Source organism: Rhineura floridana, chromosome 18, assembly GCF_030035675.1.
Source record: "Rhineura floridana isolate rRhiFlo1 chromosome 18, rRhiFlo1.hap2, whole genome shotgun sequence".
NCBI classification, from domain to species: Eukaryota; Metazoa; Chordata; class Lepidosauria; order Squamata; family Rhineuridae; genus Rhineura; species Rhineura floridana.
The window spans coordinates 21,717,034-21,738,841 of record NC_084497.1 but is presented as its reverse complement, the minus strand read 5'-3'; the positions used below and the strand labels follow the sequence as shown (position 1 = coordinate 21,738,841).

The window sequence follows — 21,808 nt, the reverse complement described above, 5'->3', positions numbered from 1 at the left end:
CGAAGAGGTACGCCTGGCGCCTACGTTACTATCATTTCGGCACCAGGTTAAGACCTGGCTATGCTCCCAGGCATTTTAATGTTTAATGTTCATGACTTTTAAACTTTTATATTTTGTTCAACATATTATTTTGTTTTGTTGCTTCTATTATCGTTTGTAATCTGATTTTACTGTGTTATTTTTGTATTTTAACCCATTTGTACACCGCCCAGAGAGCTACTTGCTATGGGCGGTTTATAAATGAAACAAATAAATAAAATAAATTAAAAAATATAAATAAAATAAAATAAACCGCCATTTTGTTTTTTGGTACTTCCAAAGGCCTCCCCCTCATGCACACCCTCTCTCTTGAGGTTGCTCTCTCTTTACTTCACACCTTAAAGGGAAGTGTCCGGCAGCAGAAAGGTTAACTCCAGACCACAAAGAAGTTTCTGTTTTTATTTACCTCACATGAGAACTACTGTTTGCTGTTTTGCAGGCACCTCAGGCTGCACTGCAAGTTACATAGCTTCCACACACTAAGTTGGGAAAAGGGGGGGGGGAGAGAAAGAGAAGCAGGGAGAGGGAGGGAGAAATAAACACTCATTACCCTCAGTCATGAGGAAGGCCAAAAAAAATGGCGGCAGCGTTACAACTTTCCTGCCAGCAACAGTGGGACACTCTCCTTCGTTTCATTACACCGAATGAAACACTTTCTACAGGAAGACGGAGATGGGTAAGGGAGGGTATCTGTTCACAAAAAGCAGCCATGAGCTTTTAAAAGCAACAGATCAGAGCTGGGGATATGAGATAGATAAAGAAGATGGAACGCACTAGATGGAGTCACCTAGAATGAGAGGACCTGCAAAGAGTTTCATCTGGTTCCATCAGCTGCCCTTCTATTGTACTATGCAGGTACCACAAGGGTCGGTTTTATTTTTAAACCCTCCCCCCAAATTTAGGTGACTAGTGCATTCAACCACAACCAGGGAAGAAGAGCCTCATCAGAGCCTACAAGCGGCTTATTTGACACGGGGGTTCCTGAAGTTCCTGCCGGCAAAGCGGGCCTTGCTTCCCAGTTCCTCTTCAATCCTGAGGAAAGGTTGAGGGGGGGAGAGAGGGAGAGAGAGAACAGCAACAAGTCAAGTGGGAGAAGCATTAATTTCCAGCAGAGAGTGTACAATCTGCTTTTTAAAAAAACCAGATCTATACTGATCAAAAGCAAAAGCCTTGGGGCTAACAAACTGAATATGGCACCAGCAACTTTTCTGGATAAGTCCACTTCCATTAGATGCATGAAGCATTATCCTATATACCAGGGGTGGGGAACCTTTTTGGCCCAAGGGCCACATTCCCTTCTGGGCAACTTTCCAGGGGCCACATGCTAGTGGTGGGGAAAAGTGGGCACAGCAATGAATGCAAATTTTACCTCTGAACAGCATTGCCAGTTTCTACACACTTGGAAGACTACATCGGGATCCATTAGAGGTTCTCCACACTGCCTATACGAGTTCCCGGGTTCCCTTTTCCCTTTTGTTTCTAGGTGGTATTTTTTATGGATAGTCCAATATTTGTTCTGTATTGCATTGTTTTTAACCACTACTGATTTTTCTGTATTATTTTCTATTTTATTTTCTGCCATTCCGGGACATCCTGACAGTTTTGGGAAGCGACTGACAAATAAAATTACATGCACAATGTTTTCACCAAGTAGGCTCCTTCACAGGTCATGCCAAACAGATGGAAAGATCATGGCCGGCGAACATGATCCGCTTCCCCTAATTTATCTAAATCAGTTCCTCAACTTAATCCTTACCTCAGAAGCTGGTTATACTTGGCTAAACGTTCAGATCGACAGGGAGCACCAGTCTTGATCTGGAGAGAGAAAGACAAAAGTTAAGCAGGAAACATTAAGGAAAGGATTTGGGAGCTTGCAAGCAATCGTGTCTCCCCACTCCCTTATTTGTCATACACTCTAATCCATTTCTGATTTAGTTATTTGTTTTATTACGTTGAAATATCAATGCAGCACGAGATAGAACAGGCTGACATCACAGTACATCAGGAGCCAAACCTGACGTCATCACAACAGTCTCATAAACAATTCTCCAAGTTACACTCAATATGCTGAGGTGAAGAAGGAAAGTGAAGCGGCTGGTTCGCTGTGACAGCTGGGTTCACAGTGACTTTCAGGGCCACCAGATTCAAAACGCTGGGAGTAAAGCACCAACGCATGCTGAAAGTGGCCTGAACCAGTGGGGGAAGGGGGCAATAGAGAAAAGGGCAATCTATTCTTCCCTCTGCTGATTACTTCTCTAAAGTGTTTGTTGTTGTTGCAGGCTTTGCTCCTCCTTCGTGTTCCTGTCTTTATGTTCTCTTTTAGCAATGGTTCCCTGAGTGCAGGCCACACAGCTGCTTCAGCATGTATAACTTCTTTGTAGTAATAAATCTTCAGTGTCTTTATCCTTTCAACTACCAGTCTTAGACCAGTTATTTCTGCACTCCACTGCAATATCTATCTACCAAAAACTCTTTTAACACAAATAAAATCAGTAAAACAAACTTTAATCCTGTTCTTATTTTATTTTTTTTCTTACCCTGGTGTGTTGGCAACCCTAATTCTGGAACAAAGGAACTAAAGAGGAAGAATATAAAATGGAACAGCTGAATTCACGAGGAAATTCAGTGCCATCATTTATGGATTAAATCGAGACAAGGGGCGTTTATTGAAAAAGTGTGTTAATTAGCTTACTAATGCCAGAATATCTGTGCTATCTCTGTTTCTTGCAAATGGTTCCTCACCCCTCTGTAGGTGTTAATACAATCATCTCCGCAATTATCACAATTTTAAGAACATTAACAACAGCCTGCTGGATCATGTAAGTGGCTCATCTAGTCCAACATCCTGTTCTCATAGTGGCCAACCAGATGCCTCTGGGAAGCCAGCAAGCAGAATCTGAGTGCCTCCGTTGTTCACGCTCTGGTAACTTCAAGATTGGATTACTGTAATGCGCTCTACGTAGGGCTGCCCCTGAAGACAATTCGGAAGCTTCAGCTGGTGCAGAACGCAATTGCCGGACTACTGACGAGAACCAGTCGGTCTTCGCATATAACACCTGTCTTGGCGCGTCTGCACTGGCTTCCTATTTGCTTCCGGGCGAGATTCAAGGTGCTGGTTCTTACCTATAAAGCCTTACACGGCGTGGGACCTCAATACCTTGTGGAACGCCTCTCTCAATACGAACCTACCCGTTCACTTCGTTCAGAATCTAAGGCCCTCCTCCGGGTACCAACCCATCGGGAAGCCCGGAGGGTGGTTACTAGATCTAGGGCCTTTTCTGTGGTGGCCCCTGAGTTGTGGAACAGCCTCCCCGAAGAGGTACGCCTGGCCCCTACACTTTTATCTTTCCGGCGCCAGGTAAAGACCTTTTTATGCTCCCAGGCATTTTAATTTTCTTAACCATTTTAATCTTTTAATCCGTATTTTTAATTTTTGTCGTATTGTGTTTTTGTAGTGTTTTTTGTTGTTTGTTTGTATATGTTTTTATGATTTTTATTATGATATATTGTATTTTATCTTGTTTGTTCACCGCCCTGAGAGCTATTCTGCTAAGGGCGGTATATAAATTGAAATAATAAATAATAATAAATAAATAAGAGCACTCTCCCCTCCTGCGGTTTTCAGCAACTGGTATTCAGAAGCATACTGCCTCCACAGAACATAGCCATCATGGCTAGTAGCCACTAATAGCCTTGGCTACTGTGGGGAGGAGAACCTGGCTGGGAGTCCAGAGTCTGCGAGTTCAAATCCCTGCTCATGTCTCCTGGGTGTCAAGGGCCAGCTAAAGATCACCCCACAATGAGTGGCTCAGGGGCTACATGCCCTGCCACCTGTGCAGCTGTGGGCAAGCTGCAGAGTCCCAAGGAGCCCAGTTGTCCCCCAGCTGGCAGTTGCGGCAAGCTGAGCAGGCCCTAGCCAGCTGGGAACGACTAGCCTCAAAGGGAGGCAATGGTAAACCCCCTCTGAATACCGCTTACCATGAAATCCCTATTCATAGGGTCACCGTAAGTCGGAATCGACTTGAAGGCAGTCAATTTTCATTTTCAAGCCTATGCAAGCCAACCAATCCCCTTCTTTGCATGGATGAGAAACCTGTGACCTGTCAGATGTTGCTCAGTACTAAAATTCCCATCACCTCCAACCATTAGCCCTGCCAGCTGGAGCTGGTGGGAGTTGCAGTCCAGCAACATCTGGAAGGCAAGACACCCACAGGTCCCTCACCCAACTTCTTCTCCACCTGGAAAGCAAAAGCAACCTTCTAGGCAGGGAAAGACTCACCTGTCCAGTGCAGAGCCCAACCACCAGGTCCGCAATGAAAGTGTCTTCCGTTTCTCCAGAGCGATGGCTCACCATCACACCCCAGCCGTTGGACTGGGCGAGCTTGCAGCTGAAGCAAGAACAGGTGGGGAAAGATTATTTGCAGGTTTGTCCCATTCAGATCACTAGCCATTTCAAGACTGGCTTACAGATGCATGTGCTTATGCCGACGGCCGCTAGTTCAGAATGCCTTCCCCACAGGGGAACCTGTGACCCTCCAGGTGTTTCTAAACTACAACTCCCATGAACCCTAGCATGGTCAATGGCCAGGGCTGATGGGAGTTGTACTGGGTTGTGGTTGGTATGATCTTGGGGTTCCAGTTAAAAAAAAACAGAAGATCCAGCAAGCCTGAGAAAAGTCTGCCCACTTCTGCTCTCACCTTATCCCAGCTCCTGCTTCAACCCGAGTGCCTCCCCCACCTGCCTCCAAAATGCAAGGAAAAAATACTTACGCCTGGAGCGACTCTGTGACTGAGCCGATCTGGTTCACTTTGAGCAGCAGGCAGTTACAGGACTTGTCTTCTACAGCTTTGGCAATGCGTTTTGGGTTGGTCACTGTCAGGTCGTCGCCCACCACCTGGATGCCCGCACTGGCTGTGAACTTCTTCCAAGCAGCCCAGTCATCTTGGTCAAAAGGGTCTTCAATGGAAACCACTGACAATTTGGGGAAGGGGGAATAGAAGGAAGCTGTTACTGACTATCAGGGAGCCAGGTAGTTTACTAATTATGGCAAGCTATGTGGGGCTTTTAGTGTGCCTGGTGCTGTACAGCCTTCCCTGTCATCGCCATGGCAAATCATTTACTTCCTTTTTACAGAAAGCAAGGTTGACTAGCAACTTAGCGCAAGTAACTAAGGGTGGATCTACATATTCAGAGGAAGGATGCAATTTTTTATCCTCCAGGGTCATCTGATAAGGCCCATTTGTGCCTTCTGAATATCAGAGCTTGGAAAAGTTACTTTTTTGAACTACAACTCCCATCAGCCCAATCCAGTGGCTATGCTGGCTGGGGCTGATGGGAGTTGTAGTTCAAAAAAAGTAACTTTCCCAAGCTCTGCTTCTGATGGTGGTGACATGCAAGAGGGACTTTTCCATGATGGCCTTCTGGTATCTGGGGGGTCTTCTGATTGCCAGAGGCTTTGGCTCTGTGTTCCATCATCATTTGGCAATTCTTTTTTCAGTAAGCCTATGATTTATTACATTTGTTCTGTCACTTTTTACTTTAAAAAAGTCTCAAAAGACATTCAAGATGAAATACAACAGATAAAATCGATTGAAAACCATAACATTTAGAATGTATAATACAGAACACCTAACAATGCTCATCCAATAATATAATAAAGACAAGTCCTACCCACCCCACTAAAAGATGTGCACCACCAGAGGCCAGCTGTTATCCAAGGCCTGAGTGAATGAAGGTCTTACCCTGACACCTAAAAACTGACAAGGATAGCACCAGGCGTGTCTCTTGGGACAACATTAAACAGACAAGGGGGCCACCAATGGAAAGGCCCATTCTCGTAGCCACCCACCTCAGCACCTCTCATGGGAGGCACATGGAGACAGGCCTCTAACAAAGACCGCAGGGTCTAGGTGCTGGTTCATATGAAGAGCAACAGTCCTTTTTCTACTGCTTCAGTTTTTTTTTCTCCACCTGGCTTTTTGGTTTGGGTTTGTTTTTTTAATTCTTTGATGTTTTACTGTGGCTTTCTGTATTTCTTTTTTAAAGTACCGATTACTGATATTACTGTTTGCTTTTTTAAAATGCCATTTAAAATATTTTCTTAGCCATTTGGGGCATCTTCCACTTAGGAGAGAAAAGGCGGGTTATAAATCCCGTCATAATGTCAATAAACTAATGTGGGTAGTGCAGTCTTGGGACGGTACTATGACTACAGAACAGGGAAGACCTTTATACAAAAAAGTCTACCCTTTATTAAGAACTCCCTGGTTATAACATTCTGTAAGCTTGTGCACTACAGCCAGCTAAGCAGAAATAAAATAAGGGTGAAGAAGCTATTCTGAAGATCAGCCTTCCCCAAGCAAGTATCCTCCAGTTGTTTTGGACTCCCAGCTCCCAGCCAGCAAGGCTAATGGTCAGGGATTATGAACTGCTCAACATCCCTGCTCTAGAAGGCTTTGGACTCCAACTCCCATCAGCTGAGGCTGATGGGAATCGAAAACCTCTGAAGGGCACTGGCTTGGGGCAGGCTACTGTAAATTTTTTAAACAGAGGTCTTGAGTGGTGTTTAAGCAGTTGTCACCTCTGAAAAGCAGACTGCTGCCCCATGAGCACCTTAGCACGTAATCCTTTGCACTCACATGGGTTGTTGTTGTTGTTATGTGCCTTCAAGTTGATTTTGACTTATGGCAACCCTATGAATCAGCGACCTCCAATAGTGTCTGTTATAAACCACCCTGTTCAGATCTTGTAAGTTCAGGTCTGTGGCTTCCTTTATGGAATCAATCCATCTCTTGTCTGACCTTCCTTTTTTTCTATTCTCTTCTGTTTTCCCCAACATTATTGCCTTTTCTAGCGAATCATGTCTTCTCATTATGTGTCCAAAGTGTGATAACCTAGTTTCATCATTTCAGCTTCTAGTGACAGTTCTGGTTTAATTTGTTCTATCACCCAATTATTTGTCTTTTTCGCAGTCCACTGTATCTCCACGGTATGCGCAAGCTCTCCTCCAACACCACATTTCAAATGAGTTGATTTTTCTCTTTATCTGCTTTTTTCCTTTCCAACTTTCACATCCGTACATAGAGATCGGGAATACCATGGCCTGAATGATCCGGAATTTAGTGTTCAGTGACACATCTCACATACTCACATGGGTAATTCTTGACAAAACCCTTGTAGAGGTCACCCAGCTGGTCAGAAGTGATGTATCTGCTAGGATCATCAGGGGACTTGAAGTCCAGGTCGTATTTCCCACTGCGGTAGAATTCAGAAGCTGCTACATCCATCCCAATGACGATCTTGTCAGTGTAGCCAGCCTTGCTGATGGCTGTCTTCAGCAGCTCTAGAGCTAATAGCAACAACAGAATGGCCTATAAACCAAAAATGCTCATCTTCCAAAATATTTAACCATGTTATTTTAAGATTTATGCATTGGTTTTTACCTTGCACATTGTTTTGAGTAGAGGTCACTAATTAACATTATATATTACTGCAGATGAAGCTCCTCTGAGCATTCCATCCTCAAGGCTCTGTAACGGCCACCTTAGTAACAGCATTTGTATGTTAGCAGCTGATGAAGGCAGAAGCCAAAACGTTTTGTTAGTACAATAAAAACCTGTCTCGTTAATTGCAAGTGAGTGACTGAATGTGCGTACACCACATGGCCTGAACCTGAAGGCCAGTACAAACATTACTTATCTTCTTGCAAGTGAAGCCCCTCTGAGCATTCCATCCTCAAAGCTCTATAACTGCCACCTTGTATGTTAGCAGCTGATGAAGGCAGAAGCCGTATCGGCAATACAATAAAAACATCTCTTTTGTTAATCACAATTACGTATATTTATATATCCTATGTGTACACCCCCCCCAAAGAAGGAAATTAAGTCTCAGGCTTGTTTTAAAAGGGGAACACTCCTAGTTTTCATGAGGCAGAATTCGTCGTCCCCTCCCCAAAGCATCACCGGGGAGGATCCCCAGGAGTCAGAACGCAACATCCATTTTTGCACAGGAGACATCCAACAGTAGGCAACGCTGACTTCGCTTGTCTCAACCTAGAACCTTTGGGATTGGACCAGGTCAGCAAGCACGCCAGCCTTCCATAGGATTTTACTAGTGATAAAGCAGTCTGAGACGCATGTTAAATTTCAAGGGGCGGGGTGGGGTTGGGAAGAGAAGAGGAATCCTACTAAGGCCCACTCACTGTTGTTCCCTGTTCCCCCCAATAAACAAGTTGCTGAGATCCAACAGAGGCTACTAACCACAGTTGTTATGCTCTGCCTCCACCACCGGAGGCAGTAAATGCTTCTGAACACCAACTGCTAGAAACCACAGGAAGGGCAAGTTGCTGTGGCATTCAGGTCCTGCTTGTAGGCGCCCCAGAAGAGGCATCTGATTGGCCACCGTGAGAGCAGCTTTGCCTGATCCAGCAGCCAGGCTCTTCTTATGTCAAGTTTGGGTAAGGAAGGCCCAGCTACTAAAATGCACACCTGCCAACACAGCAGAGAGAAGCAGGAAGCACTACAGGGGCTGAGAGACCCAAGCTGCCAACAGCCCCACGAGACAGCCGGCAGCCATTGCAGCCCAATCTGCTTTTACAATGAAGTAGCCTGGAGCAGCATAGCACAGCCAGGCGGTATTAAAAATAAAAATGCCTATGTAGCTATCAGGGAGCTTCCCACATTGCTCAAGAGCAGTTCTTGCCTGCCTCCTGGGGGGATTCCTGCTGCCTCAGCAGCTACACGATACTGGAAAGAGAGACAGCAACAGGGGTCACTGGATTCCATTCCTCCTGGCTGCAAGGAGGCTCAGTCAATGGCAGCTCTCCCGCCCTCCTTAGGGAAACCCAAAAAAGGAAGCTCTTACTGCTCAAGGAGTCAGAGGCTCTGAGCCCAGGCTATCTAGGCTTGCAGGGTGCTTCATCTAGGCATGTATCCCTTGTAACTGCAGACTGTGCCAATCAGAGTGGGTCAGCTTCTTGCATAGCACGGAGAAGAGACGGCAGAGAAGAGACCCCCCCCCGGCTTCTCCTAATCTTGATTCTTAACACAGAAGCAAGGCAGAAGCCAATTCTTGAATGTGCACTCTAAAATAATGGCCCTGGCTCAGGGGTAGAACACCTGCTTTGCATGCAGAGAGGGTTCAATCCCTGGCATCTCCAGGTAGGACTGGGACACATCTCCCCTGTCTGAAAACCCGGAGAGCCCCTGCCACTCAGTGTAGACAATACTGAGATAGAGGGACCAGTGGTCTGACTCAGTATAAGGCAGCTTCCTATGTTCCCAAGACCACCAAGCTTCTATTTATTTCTTTAATTATTAAATTTGTATCCCGCCCTTCCTCCCAGAAGGAGCCCAGGGCGGCACCACGCATTCTAGCCCTTAAGCTTGCAGAGATAGGCTTGGAAACATCCCAGGAATCCCTGGTGGAATTTCAGAATTCAGACGGGGATAGTAGGCAAGCATTCCCAATGGCTTTTAAGATGTGCCATGTATAAATTCCATGCCAGTCTCCACAGCCAACATGTAAAGACAGGCAAACTATGTAAATGCATTGACATGCGCTGCAGAATAAAGTTCCGTCACAGCATCTAAAAAAATATATTTTAAACAAGTTACATCACGCAAGAATGTAAGAGCCCTGCTGGATCAAGCAGGATCAAGCAGGACCTGAGCATGACAGCTATGCTCCCCCACTTGCAATTCCCAGCAACTGGCATTCATTTACATTATGGCAGAAAATTGCTTTAATTAACGGAGGATAAAGGCTATCCAAGTTGGTGGCCATCACTGCCTTTCGTGGGAGCGAATTCCATAGGTTAACTACTATGCACCAAGAAATTGTATGTCCATTCAGCTTTGTTGGATGTCAGAGTTCCATTGTTATGAGAGAGGGAGAAAAGCTTCTCTCTAACCACATCATGCATAACTTTGTACCCCTCTACCACATCTCCTCTTACTCCCCTTTTCCCTAAACTACAAAGCCCCAAATGTTAAAACTGTTGCCTCTAGGGGAGGATATAGCTGTAGCCCACCCATATACGCGTACTCTACATGCAAACTGGGTTTGGAAGCGGAAAGCAGATCAACCACTTACCTTCTTTGTTCTCCAAGATGTTGGGGGCAAAGCCGCCCTCATCACCCACGTTGGTGGCATCCTTCCCGTACTTCTCCTTGATGACATTCTTCAGGTTGTGGTACACCTCGGCACCAATGCGCATGGCTTGCTTGAAGTTCTCGGCACCAACAGGGAGGATCATGAACTCCTGCATGGCCAGCTTATTACCAGCATGGGAGCCACCATTGATAACATTGAAGGCCTTGAGGGTGGCAAGATCAAAGACAAAAAAGGTTGTTAATGTTCCAGTAATGCAGTTAGTCTCAACAAATAGAACTTGGGAATTTCGAGGGAGGACAAGGCTATAAATGGCTACTAGTCCTTCTCAGAGTAGACCTACTGAAGTTCATGGGCCTTTCCCTGGGTCTCATCTGAGCAGAACTTAGTTGAATACATCTCAGTTTGTCTGGGAGCCACAAGTGGGGAGAGTGCTTTTGCCCTCAGGTCCTGCTTATGGGCTTCCAAATGGCCACGGTGAGAACAGGATGTTGGACTAGACGGGTCACTGGCCTGATCCAGCCAGGGCTCTTCTTACGCCTCATGTGAAAGCCCACTACCAGTGAATTCACCAAGGAGCAGCAGGTGAACTCTTCAAACGGGTTCACACAGCACATAAACAACAGAATTTGCTTCCACTGGATACAGTGATGGCCACCAACTTGAGTGGCCCTATAAGAGGATTGCAAAAATTGATGGGAGGACAAGGCTATCGGTGGCTACTTGCCACAATGGTTATGTTCTACCTCCACTGTCAGAGGCAGTATGTCTCTGAATACCAGTTGCTGGGAGTAAGAAGTGGAGAGAGTGGGTGCGGCGTTCTGGAGGATGCTGGACTGGATGATAGGCCTTTGGCCTGATCCAGCAGCCAGACTCTTGCATCCTTAATTAAGGAGGGAACCACTCAATCCACACACAGAGAGAATCCAAGAAATCTGCTCTGCTTCTCGTTCTTGAGTCATAAAAGTAGCTGGTCCCCGCCCATGGCGACGAGCACATCTGCAACCAGGTATCGCCTCCTGTACAGCACAGCAGCAAAGGATACTCACAGGGACTGGCAGAATGACATCCTGGTTCCCAGCCAGATCTGCAATGTGGCGGTACAAGGGGACGTCCTTCTCAGCAGCACCGGCCTTGCACACAGCCAGGGAGACCCCCAGAATTGCATTTGCCCCGAACTTGGCTGCAACAGAAAATGCGGGGGAGAAAAAAAATTATTCCCTTGCAAATTGACTCTCAACTCTTCAATGTTTAATGCTTTATAATGCTTATAGTTTTCTTTGCAAGATACTGTGTCGTGCTTGTTTTTAAGAAATCTTATTGAACGCTGTTTGTTATTGTTTTTATGTAGACTACTTACTATTACAATGTTTCTTACCCTCCTTTCACCATAAGGTCCCAGGATCAGTTACAACAATTAAACATTCAAAACAGATCATAGGAATAGGGTGGGTCCTGAAAGTATGTTATTGCAGCAGTGAAAGGACAGTACAAGTCAACTTTTTTTATATAAACAAATGCCTGATCGGCCCCCTATATTTGTTTGATTCCTGCATTGAGCAACAGGTTGGACTTGATGGCCTTACAGCCCCCTTCCAACTGTACTATTCTATGATTCGCCTTATATTTTGTAACCAACCAGTGCTTTTAATAAGCAAAATAAGAGGAATAATTTCACATCTAGACTCTTCCAGCACAGGTACTTCCCTTCCAATCAACTGTCAAAGCCAAGATGTAATGAACCGGGATCACAACAGGATCACAGGCAGCTGCCTTTGACTCAGACCACTGGTCCATCTAGCTCAGTACTGTTGACACTGACTAGCAGCGGCTTTGCAGGTTTTCCAGCAAGGGCCCCTTCCAGCCCTACCTGGAAATGCTGGGGATTGAATCTAGGGCCTTCTGCACACAAAGCAGGTATTCTGCCACTGAGCTACAGCCTCACCTTTACGAGGAAGGGAGCTAACTTTTGTCAAGGAGGAGCACTGGTCCATCTAGCTCAGTACTGTCTACACTGACTGGCAGCAACTCTCCAGGGTTTCCGGCAAGGGACATTCCCAGCCCTACCTGGAGATTGAATCTAGGGCCTTCTGCATGCAAAGCAGCTGCTCTGCCACTGAGCTATGGCCTTTCTCAATTCAGGTGGAGTTATCCACAGCCTTGGTGAGTGGGGGGCTTTCTGGCAACTCAAGAGCTGGTAGGAAGAAGAGTTTTCAATCTCGGCAGCACAGGCACTTAGTTTTACATTCAACTGCTACCAAAAAAAAAAGGAAAAAACCATTTGTCCAACCATCTGCTTACACTTGTTCTCTGAACCATCCATCTCCAGCATCAGCTTGTCAATCTTTTCTTGCTCCACAACATTTACGTTCTGCAGGAAAGAGGCGACATAAGTTACCAATGTTATCCACTGGGGAAGACTCGGGTTCATATCCTGGCTTATTCACAATTGGCCCCCTCAGGGAAACAGTCTCAGCCTCAGTTCATCATCTTATCATACCATCTGATCAGGAGGTCCGTTCTGCACAACATAGGAAATGGACCTTTAGTGTGGCGGCACCTACCCTGTGGAACTCCCTCCCCTTAAATATTAGGCAGGCGCCATCTCTGCTATCTTTTCAGCGCCTTTTGAAGACTTTCCTCTTTCAACAAGCCTTTTAAGTTGAGACCTTATCCCAGCCTGCTTCTGTGTTGGAATTGCTTTTTAATATGCTTTTAAACCTTTTTTAAGTGTTTTTTAACCTTTTCTTTAAAAAAAAGGTCTTCAAAGCTTTTTTAAAAAATGTTTTTAAAGCTGTTTTGTTTTAATGTATTTTAATGTCTGTTTTTATTTTTTAAAGTGTTTATGGTGCTTTTGTTTGCCGCCCTGGGCTCCTGCTGGGAGGAAGGGTGGGATATAAATAAAATAATAAATAAATAAAATCTGTTAAGCAGTAGACGATTCAATCAATAAAAAAAGGAAAGCCAACTCCTGTATTTTCAGAGAAACAAAGTTTTCTATTCAGCAACCCATGGCTTGCAAATCTACCTTAGAATCTTAAGAGTTGGAAGGGGCCTACAAGGCCATCAAGTCCAACCCCCTGCTCAATGCAGGAATCCATCTTAAAGCATCCCCGACAGGTGGCTGTCCAGCTGCCTCTTGAATCCCTCTACTGCTGGAGAGCCCGCCACCCTCCCTTGTTCACTGGTTCCACTGCCGTACTGCTCTAACAATTAGGACATTTTTCCTGATGTTCAGTGAAATATCAGATCGACACAAGATTAGTACAGACTGGAAATCTGTTTTGCCCCACATGCTGGTCTTTTCATTGGAAGCCAGTCTCCATCCTAAGCTGGATACCTCCTGGCATTTCATGCCACTTGCAGTTAACACAAAATTGACTGGGCAATAACCAAAACTCAAGTGGTTAAAAAGCAAGAGTCCATAAATGCACACACCAGATTGCCATTGGCAAGTGCATCATTTAACCCTGGGAAGCCCAGAGGTGGGGTGTATTATCATACCTCTCCAGAGTTCGGAGAAGAATGGGCGCTCTACCGAACGGTGTGATGAATTTTGGAAGTCTCCCCATCCAACCATTACCCTATGCCAAACAAGACCCTGCTCTTTCCTCTGGAGGTGGTTAATGGATTATGGCCAGCATATATTTTGGTTGGCCACCAAAGCCAATTAGAATTATGTCATGCACTTTTTGAGTACTTGAAATACACTGGGTTGTGTCCAATGCTAGTCCTAGACCCAATTTAAAAAATGGCCATGCTAACTTAGGTCCATTGATTTCAATGGGTCTACTCTGAGCAAAAGTTAGTTAGATGAAACCCACTAGTATTAAAATGAAGACTCTCAGCTTTTGAAAGCTGCACTCCAACTCGGTAGTCTTCCAGTCCAGAACCCATCAATAAACCAAGCATGCATTTGGGGACCCATTGCTTAAATAGCCACCATATATTTGTATGCTGCAAGTTCTGCTGCTGCAACCCACCTAACATCAGGCCACAACTCACTAACCAACCAGATGAAGATCGATGTCCTAACTTCATGTCAGCTAAGAATTCAGGATCGCCAACTGACTAGAAAAAAACAATCTAGCCAACTCCTGTGCCTGTATAACAGCAGCTTGATTGCCAACATCTACAGATTAAGCTGCTCTTAATGGCACAGGGCCTATTTTTTAAAAAAACAGGCCAGCAATGCTAAATAAATCAATCTATTAAAAATCCTTTTAACTAAATATATCCACAGTTCATCAGGTGAAAGGTTATGGGGGGACAGTTTAAATTGTCTTGTGGGCCAAGCTGAACCTCCTGAGATTAAATTGTGAAGAGGGAGAGCTACGAAGGAAAAGAAAGCAAAACAAAGGTCTTAAGGCAGGTCATGGAAACTGCAAGCTGTTTTCCATTCACGGCATTACTTTCATGCACTCCCCAATATGCACACACAATGCTTTCACGTTCATGAATCCAAGAAAAAAGTTTGCTAATGGTAAGAAGGTTAGTATGATGCTTGCTTTAACACACGTATAAAGAACATTAGAAAGCTATGGATGGCTAAGCTTGCACTGAAGGGTTAGTGAAATAAGGAATGCTCCTACCTTGTTAACCAGTGCAGGTGCAATTGTTTTATTGACGTGCTCAACAGCTTTTGAGACACCTGGAAGGAACAAGCACATCAATCACTAATCCAATCCACCAAAGGCGAAAGCAGGCATTGGTAGAGGATCACTTGGACAACTGCAGTTACAACCCCAAGCACCTAGCCCTCAAGACAAGGTATATTAAGCTGTGCAAATAAGTCTTTAAGATTATGTTGACCTGTAAAAGCTATGTCATATGGGGGGGGGGGAGAGAGAGAAATAGCCATCATCTAGGAATGCCTGCTGGAAGGTTAGTTCCCAAGACCATGCACAGAGGAGCCTGCCCAGAGTGACAAGCTGCACTGCAAGTGCGCATCCGTTACCTGAGTACACAGTGCCGGTGCCAGGAATTCGTTAACATATTTAACAGCTCGGGAGACACCTGATGGGAGCCAAGTGGCCAAGGGAAGAGAGAAAGGGAGAGAGAGAAACATGAAGGCCCACAAGAGAACACAAAAGCAGCTCCATGCAAGGAAGGGAAAAGGAGCACGCAGGTGGAAATACACATGCAAACTGGTAATGGGCGTAAAAGCAGGAAGGCTTAATTAAACAGCAGCTCAATTCAGACATCACACCAAACCATGGCCTGCACTAACTATAGATTAGGATGCTCAAACCGCTGACTAACACATAACAGCCAAACCATAGTTTACAGCTGCTTCCTTGCTTTCTTATCCTGTCCTTTCAGCGGAAAGTTCACTTCCTACTCCATGGTGCAACAGCCTCTGGAGACTGACCAATCGCTGCAACTATGTTTCTACAGTTCTAGAACATGCCTAAGCACTGCAGAATTGTACTATGGTACCCATCATTTTTTGGGATTGTGCCGTTGGGCTTTTTTTTAGTGAGGAGTTTATATTTTATTATGTACTATTGATTTTACCTTAAGAGCCTCTTTAAATGAAAAGCAAGCTAAAAGCTAATCAGACCAAACCACAGTCCTCTGATTATGATTTACAGCAATATCTGACTCGAGCTTGTGTCAGTTCTTCAGAAACAAAACCCGTGTGATCAATATTGGCAGGAAAAGGACAACTGAGGCACCCCTTCACCGGATGCTCTGGACTACAACTCCCATCAGCACCTGCCAGCCTAGACAATGGGCAGGGCTGACTCCCCTTTATGATTATCCTGCCTTATCCAGCCAGTAAATTTAGCAGGCATGTAGTTTTAGCAAACAATTTTAACATACTGCATGCAAGTTTAAGAGGATTTCCCAGCTAGATGAATAGATCTTTCACGTGTCTAACTTTGTATTGCTTTTAAATGTACCTGTTACAGTCTGTATTGTGTTTAAATTGTTCAGTTTTTTTATTGCGTATTGTACATAGTGTTGAAAAGTAGTGGAAGGCAATAAATAAATGATTTTAGTATAATTATAACAGTATAATTATTTTAAAACTGATTCTATTTGGTATTTTAAGTTTTTTATACACAACTTGTTTGTAATGTTTGCTTTTATTGCTATTTTTAATGAATATTTTAGATTGCCTTTAAAGCAAACTGCTAGAGTCTTTAGCATCAGGAAACAGAATACAAATTTTGTTAATGAAATGCAATTTGAACCCCGTAGCTAAGCCATTTTTGCCCTGGGAACCAATTTCTTCTACGTGATTTTAACTTTGGGGGAAAAAACCTGCTACTTGAGCAAGCCTATTAAAGGCAGCCAGAGGATTCTGTGGACAGAGCCAAGCCATGCATTTATAAAGCACATTAAAGGTCATGACTTCTCCCCACCAAAGAATCATGGGAACTGCAATTCGTTAAGGGTACTGAGAAGTCGCTCTGTGAAAGAGGGAACCCACAGCTCATAGAATGCTTTGCAGGAAGTCGCATGCTTTAAGTGTGCGTTGGACGTGCTTTAAATGCATGGTGTGGATCTGCCCTGTGTCACTACTCCTGGGGCAGGAAGTGGCCATGACTAAAATAAAAACTCAACAGCAAGGTACGATACCCAGTTGGAAAGTTTTGGAAATGGAAGGCTGCCGCACACCTGCTTGAACCCAGCTATTGAATTGCTGGGGGTACTTTAGCTGTGTAACAGTATGACATTCAGATCTCGCCTTACCTATAGCTTCTACCCAAAATCCAGAGCTTGGAAAAGTTACTTTTTTTTGAACTACAACTCCCATCAGCCCCAGCCAGCATGGCCACTGGATTGGGCTGATGGGAGTTGTAGTTCAAAAAAAGTAACTTTTCCAAGCTCTGCCAAAATCCTAATATCCCCCAGTTGTAACCTTGGGTTATATGCAATGCTAATCCTAGTCAGAGTAGGCCCACCAAAGTTAATGGGCCAGCTTAGGTACATTCATTTTAAGGGGGTCTTCTCTGAGTAGGACTTTGCTGGATACAACAACATGCTTTTAACTACATTCATCCCAGAGGCATCGGGGTGGACTTGGAACACTGCACAGGAGGACAGAATGCTGGCCAAGACTCTAGACGGACTTTCAGACCGAGCCGGCAGGAGGCTTCTTGCTCGCCTCTCCTGGTCCGCCTGGCGCCTTCGTTGACATCTTTTCGGTGCCAGGTAAAGACTTTTATCTTTTTCCAGCCTGGCATTTGAGATTATGATGTTTTGTTATGCTGCCAAGCTTCTTAGGGCTGTTACGGGGGCTGTCTGTTCTGCGTTTTAGGGTATTATATAATATATTTATATTTTTATTGTGTTGTAAGTCGCTTGGAGACCTTTGGGTAACAAGCGACTAGGAGATCTAATAAATAAAATAACAATCCCTCCATTTCTCCCTATCTGTCTATTTTAAATTGTAAGCTCTTTTGGGGCAGAGACCCATCTATTTTGCCTCTCTGTAAGGCTCCATGTACACCAGCCTTCCCCAACCTAGTACCCTCCAGATGTTGCCGGATTACAACTCCCATCAGCGCCAGACAGAGTCGCTCAAGGGTCAGGGATGATGGGAACTGTAATCGAAATATCTGGAGGTTACCCGGCTTGGGGAAAGACAGATGCACATGCTGTGGGTAGCTTATTATTTAATGATCATCGAAGTTCTGGGTGACTTCAGACAAGCCGTGCAAAGTTTTATAAAAATCCACACACACACCTTCCCACACTGCAAAACAACTCGGTGGGGTGTTTGCAAACGTTTTTGCATGCTAAGTGGATTTTGTTCCAGGCAGGTAGCAGCAAAGCAAACAGCGGTCATTCTTCCAATTAAATAGATCTTCTCCCGTTGCCAACCCACCCAAAAATTAAGCTGCTGATGTATGAAAAGTACCAGGATGCCATATAATAATAATAAAAAACACTTCTGCATTTTTTCTTTGTACAAAGAGGAGCCTCATCATCCACCACCTGCTTTGAGCAGCCTTTTAACACAGGTGGCGAACCTCAGGCCTGGGAGCCGAATGCGGCCCTCCAAGCCTCTCTAACTGGCCCTCAGGACTTGCCCCAGGTCCCCTTGCTTTGCACCCTCTGCGAGTGGTTCTGCCCCATCAGAAGGTGACCCTGAACTCCAATGATGCCTCCTGCTTGTCTAGATGGAGGACAGAGAGGGGAGTGTGTGTACAAGCTAGCCTACTGCACAGAGATAATAGTTACATTCATTGCTGCGCCCAGTTTTGCCTCTGGCCCCTCCCACCGCTGGCATGTGGCCCCCAGAAGGTTGTTCACAATAGAGCATGGCCCTTGGGCTGAAAAAATGCTCCCTGCCCCTGCTTTTTTTGCAAAACCATGCAAGCGGTGTCCCTAATCACCACCCTTCATGGACTCTTAAGAGAGACAATCCAGGGCCCAAAAAACAGCAGAAGAAGGAGCAGAACAGCCCATGGCAAGGCCAAGATGGAGAGCCAAAAGAGCAAAGCCAGCACTGTTGCCATGCCAGGAAGGCTTCACCTTTTCCCAGGAAGCGTGTCTTGTCGTTGTCGCGAAGTTCCAGGGCTTCATAAATCCCGGTAGAAGCTCCACTTGGAACAGCAGCTCTGAAGAGACCTGAAGGGGGAAGAAAGGAAGAGCCGCATGAGCCGCAGCAAGATCTGGGGTGGCAGGGAAGACTCTCAGAAGGGACTGAAGCCTTATGGGGACCGGTGGGGCAGAAGGCAGGGAGCCCAAAAGCAGGTGGTGCCGCAGCCAACGACGGGCAGAACCGACTCTCATTCAGCCTTGTGCTGCTGGGTTCTACAAAGGCAACACTGCAACTAAGGAGGTTGTGGTGACTGACAGCTGATGCCATCCCCTGGACTGGTCGCAAGTAAATAGGCAGGCAGACAAGCACTGGATGAGGGCAGCCTGAGGTTGGGGTCACTGTGCCCCATTTGCCATAATGCATTCAGCCTGCCATCTCTCACACACCTTATATACTGCAGCCTCTTGCACCACTTAGCCTTTAGGACCCACTTTTACAAACTTTTCTATTTATTTTGAGGCAGGCGCTTTTCCCCAGCCCTCCCTGGAGATGCCAGGGAATGAACCAAGAACCTTCTGCATGCAAAGCAGATGCTCTGCCCCTGAGCTATGGCCCTTCCCTTATGACACAGGGGCCTAGGAAGCTGCCGAAAGGAGACCCTTGTTCCTCTCATGGAGCTACAATTCGCTGGGAAGAAGGACTGAGTGTTAAACCACGCTGGGAATTGTAGTTCTGGGAGGGGACTCCCAACAACTCTCAGCACCCTTAACAAACTACAGTGCCCAGGATTCTTTTGGGGGAAGCCAGGGCTGTTTGAAGTGGTATAATTATTGCTTGAGATGTACAGTGCAGATGGGACCCAAGTCTTTATAGTTATTTCTCAGAGCTTGAGGATAACGCTCCAGCGCTGCATGAGCAGACTCCCTTCTCTTCTGTTTTGTAAACCGGGGGTTTTTCAGTGGCGACAAGCCAGCTTTACCCCACTAATGAAGACTCATTAGAGAGGGACCTGGCTGATTTTGACAGAGAGAGGCCAGCTACCCTGCTAGCCTGCAAACACTATTGTGTGTGTTCATCCTGCCAGCCTTAGCCAGTTCCCCCTCTGCACAAAGGAAGAGTCTAATTCTGTAAGGCATGTACCAGCTAGTAACAAAGGGGACACTGGTGAGAAAGATAAAGGGGAGATGTAAAGGGACAGAGGCCTCACAGTGCCAGAAAACTGGAGAGGACAGGGTTTTTTTTAAAGGGCAACCCCAATTATAGCAAAACTGCAAGCGAGTCATATCATGGATCCAAATTAGATCATTCCAGAGCAGGAACTGCCATTAAGCTACACAGGAAGGAGGAGGATGAACAGAGATATTTGCTGCTTCATGTTGAACAGCGGACTGCAGCCACAAAGCCGAGGGCAAGTGGGCTGTATATCTAAAGGCAAATAAGGAACACAGGAGGAATTCTAATTGGATGGGCAGAGCCCCTCTTCAGAGGGAGGCACAGAATAGATGGGCAGATGCCAGGTCTCATGTGGAACCCTTTCCCACCCTCTCTCAGGGTGGGTGGGTCCTGAAAGGTTTTGCAAACAGATACAACACAGCAAGATGCGCGTAGCCATAACAAGAGTCTGGCTGCTGGATCAGGCCAATGGGCCAACATCCTATCCTCATAGCGGCCAATCAGATGCTCCAATGGGAAGCCCCCAAGCAGGACCTAAGCGCAAGAGCAACTCTCCCCTCCTGCAGTTTCCGGCAACAGGTATTCAGACACATGCAAAATGGCATGCTTTGGAGGAACAGCTGAACAACCACTGTCTGCCTAAACGCTGATCTAGCCCAATATCCACTGTTGATGAAAGGCTTCAGGAAACCCTCAAAGGTCACCCTCATCCAGAGGCTGCTCACCTTTGCTGGTGTAGAGGTCTACCTCGACGGTGGGATTCCCACGGGAGTCAAAGATTTCACGAGCGTGGATCTTGAGAATGGACATTTTGTTTGTCTGCGGAGAAGAGGGGGGAAAACAGACAGTTTTAAAATCTTAAAAAGAAACAAAAAGCACTACACACAACGCAAGGGCTCCCAATGTGTTTCGTGGCTTAAGATTCCCAAACATTAGAGCAGGTGTGGGGGAACCCCAGCCATTCAAATGTTGCTGCTGAACTACAATTCCCATCACCCTTGGCCACTGGTCGTGCTTGCTGGGGCTGAAGGGAGCTGTAGTTCAGCAGCATCTGGAGGGCCAAAGGTTCTCCACACTGGGGCTATATGATAGACTGCATGCTGCTGCTGCTACTGTCAACTAGGCAGCGTACCCAACTGGCTGAGCACTGCAAGGTCATTTGTTCAAAAAAATGTAAGACCACATTGTTCCTGCACTACTATATAAGGCTGGGCAGATATTTAATGTTCTGCTGCACACGTGCACGCACACACACAGTGCCAACATTATTGTTCAGTGGAAGGCAAATTCCTTTCAAAGGGGAGGAGAATACAGGAAGTGTTGCATCCCATGGAAATTGGTGTGTGCTTTAAAAGAAATTCAAGAATGGCGCATACACATCTGAATGCCAACGCAGAGGCTATTTGGGTCAATACCAACTGTTGCCTCTTCTTGTGCAATCCTCCAAGAAGGATGCCACCCCACCCCCTTTGCACGAGACTTAGATTTCTCAGGCAGGCCTGCATGGTGCTGGTCTGAGCAATAACTCCACCCACAAGGCTCTGTGACATCACACCATACCACGTGGGCAGGGATGCATACAAGCATCCTCCCAGAGCCACCTTGCACGTGGCTCTGATCAGCAACATCAAAAACCATATCCTACCAATACAGCCTTGGAGGGAAGTCCACACGTCTCTAGTCCACAAGAATGTTTGTACTGGACTACCTGCCTATGCATAGCTGAATCAGGAGATATTGGAGAGACAAAGAGGACCCCATTCTCGTTTAGTTCAAGCCCATTTCCTATCTGCTCTTTAGGGGTAATTCTACTCTACACAGGCAAGCAGCTGTTGACAAGCCCTGCTGTTATTCATACCATCAAGTCATTCTCACTATTCTTCAGAGGGCCTTTTCAGCGGAATTCTCTCCACGGTCACACTTGTATGGTTTTCAGTCAGTGTAGCATAATAATTAGAGTTTCATCCAGCAAGACCCAGATTCAA

At 45.7% G+C, this 21,808-nt stretch overlaps 1 protein-coding gene across 2 annotated transcripts in view; it reads right to left on the bottom strand.

Annotated features, from left to right (window-relative positions):
* Positions 1–424: 424 nt before the first annotated feature.
* ENO1 (enolase 1) overlaps positions 425–21,808 on the bottom strand; it is a 66,876-nt gene continuing 45,492 nt past the window's right edge. For both annotated transcript variants that reach the window (XM_061601266.1, XM_061601265.1), the window contains 11 exons: positions 20,549–20,642; positions 18,641–18,736; positions 14,743–14,801; positions 12,452–12,521; positions 11,200–11,333; positions 10,133–10,355; positions 7,191–7,388; positions 4,810–5,011; positions 4,319–4,427; positions 1,796–1,854; positions 425–1,071 (listed from right to left, as the gene is read on the bottom strand). In XM_061601266.1, coding sequence (XP_061457250.1) covers positions 1,002–1,071; positions 1,796–1,854; positions 4,319–4,427; positions 4,810–5,011; positions 7,191–7,388; positions 10,133–10,355; positions 11,200–11,333; positions 12,452–12,521; positions 14,743–14,801; positions 18,641–18,736; positions 20,549–20,633 — 1,305 coding nt within the window. In that variant the 5' untranslated portion in view covers positions 20,634–20,642 and the 3' untranslated portion in view covers positions 425–1,001. The remainder of the gene's footprint in view (positions 1,072–1,795; positions 1,855–4,318; positions 4,428–4,809; positions 5,012–7,190; positions 7,389–10,132; positions 10,356–11,199; positions 11,334–12,451; positions 12,522–14,742; positions 14,802–18,640; positions 18,737–20,548; positions 20,643–21,808) is intronic.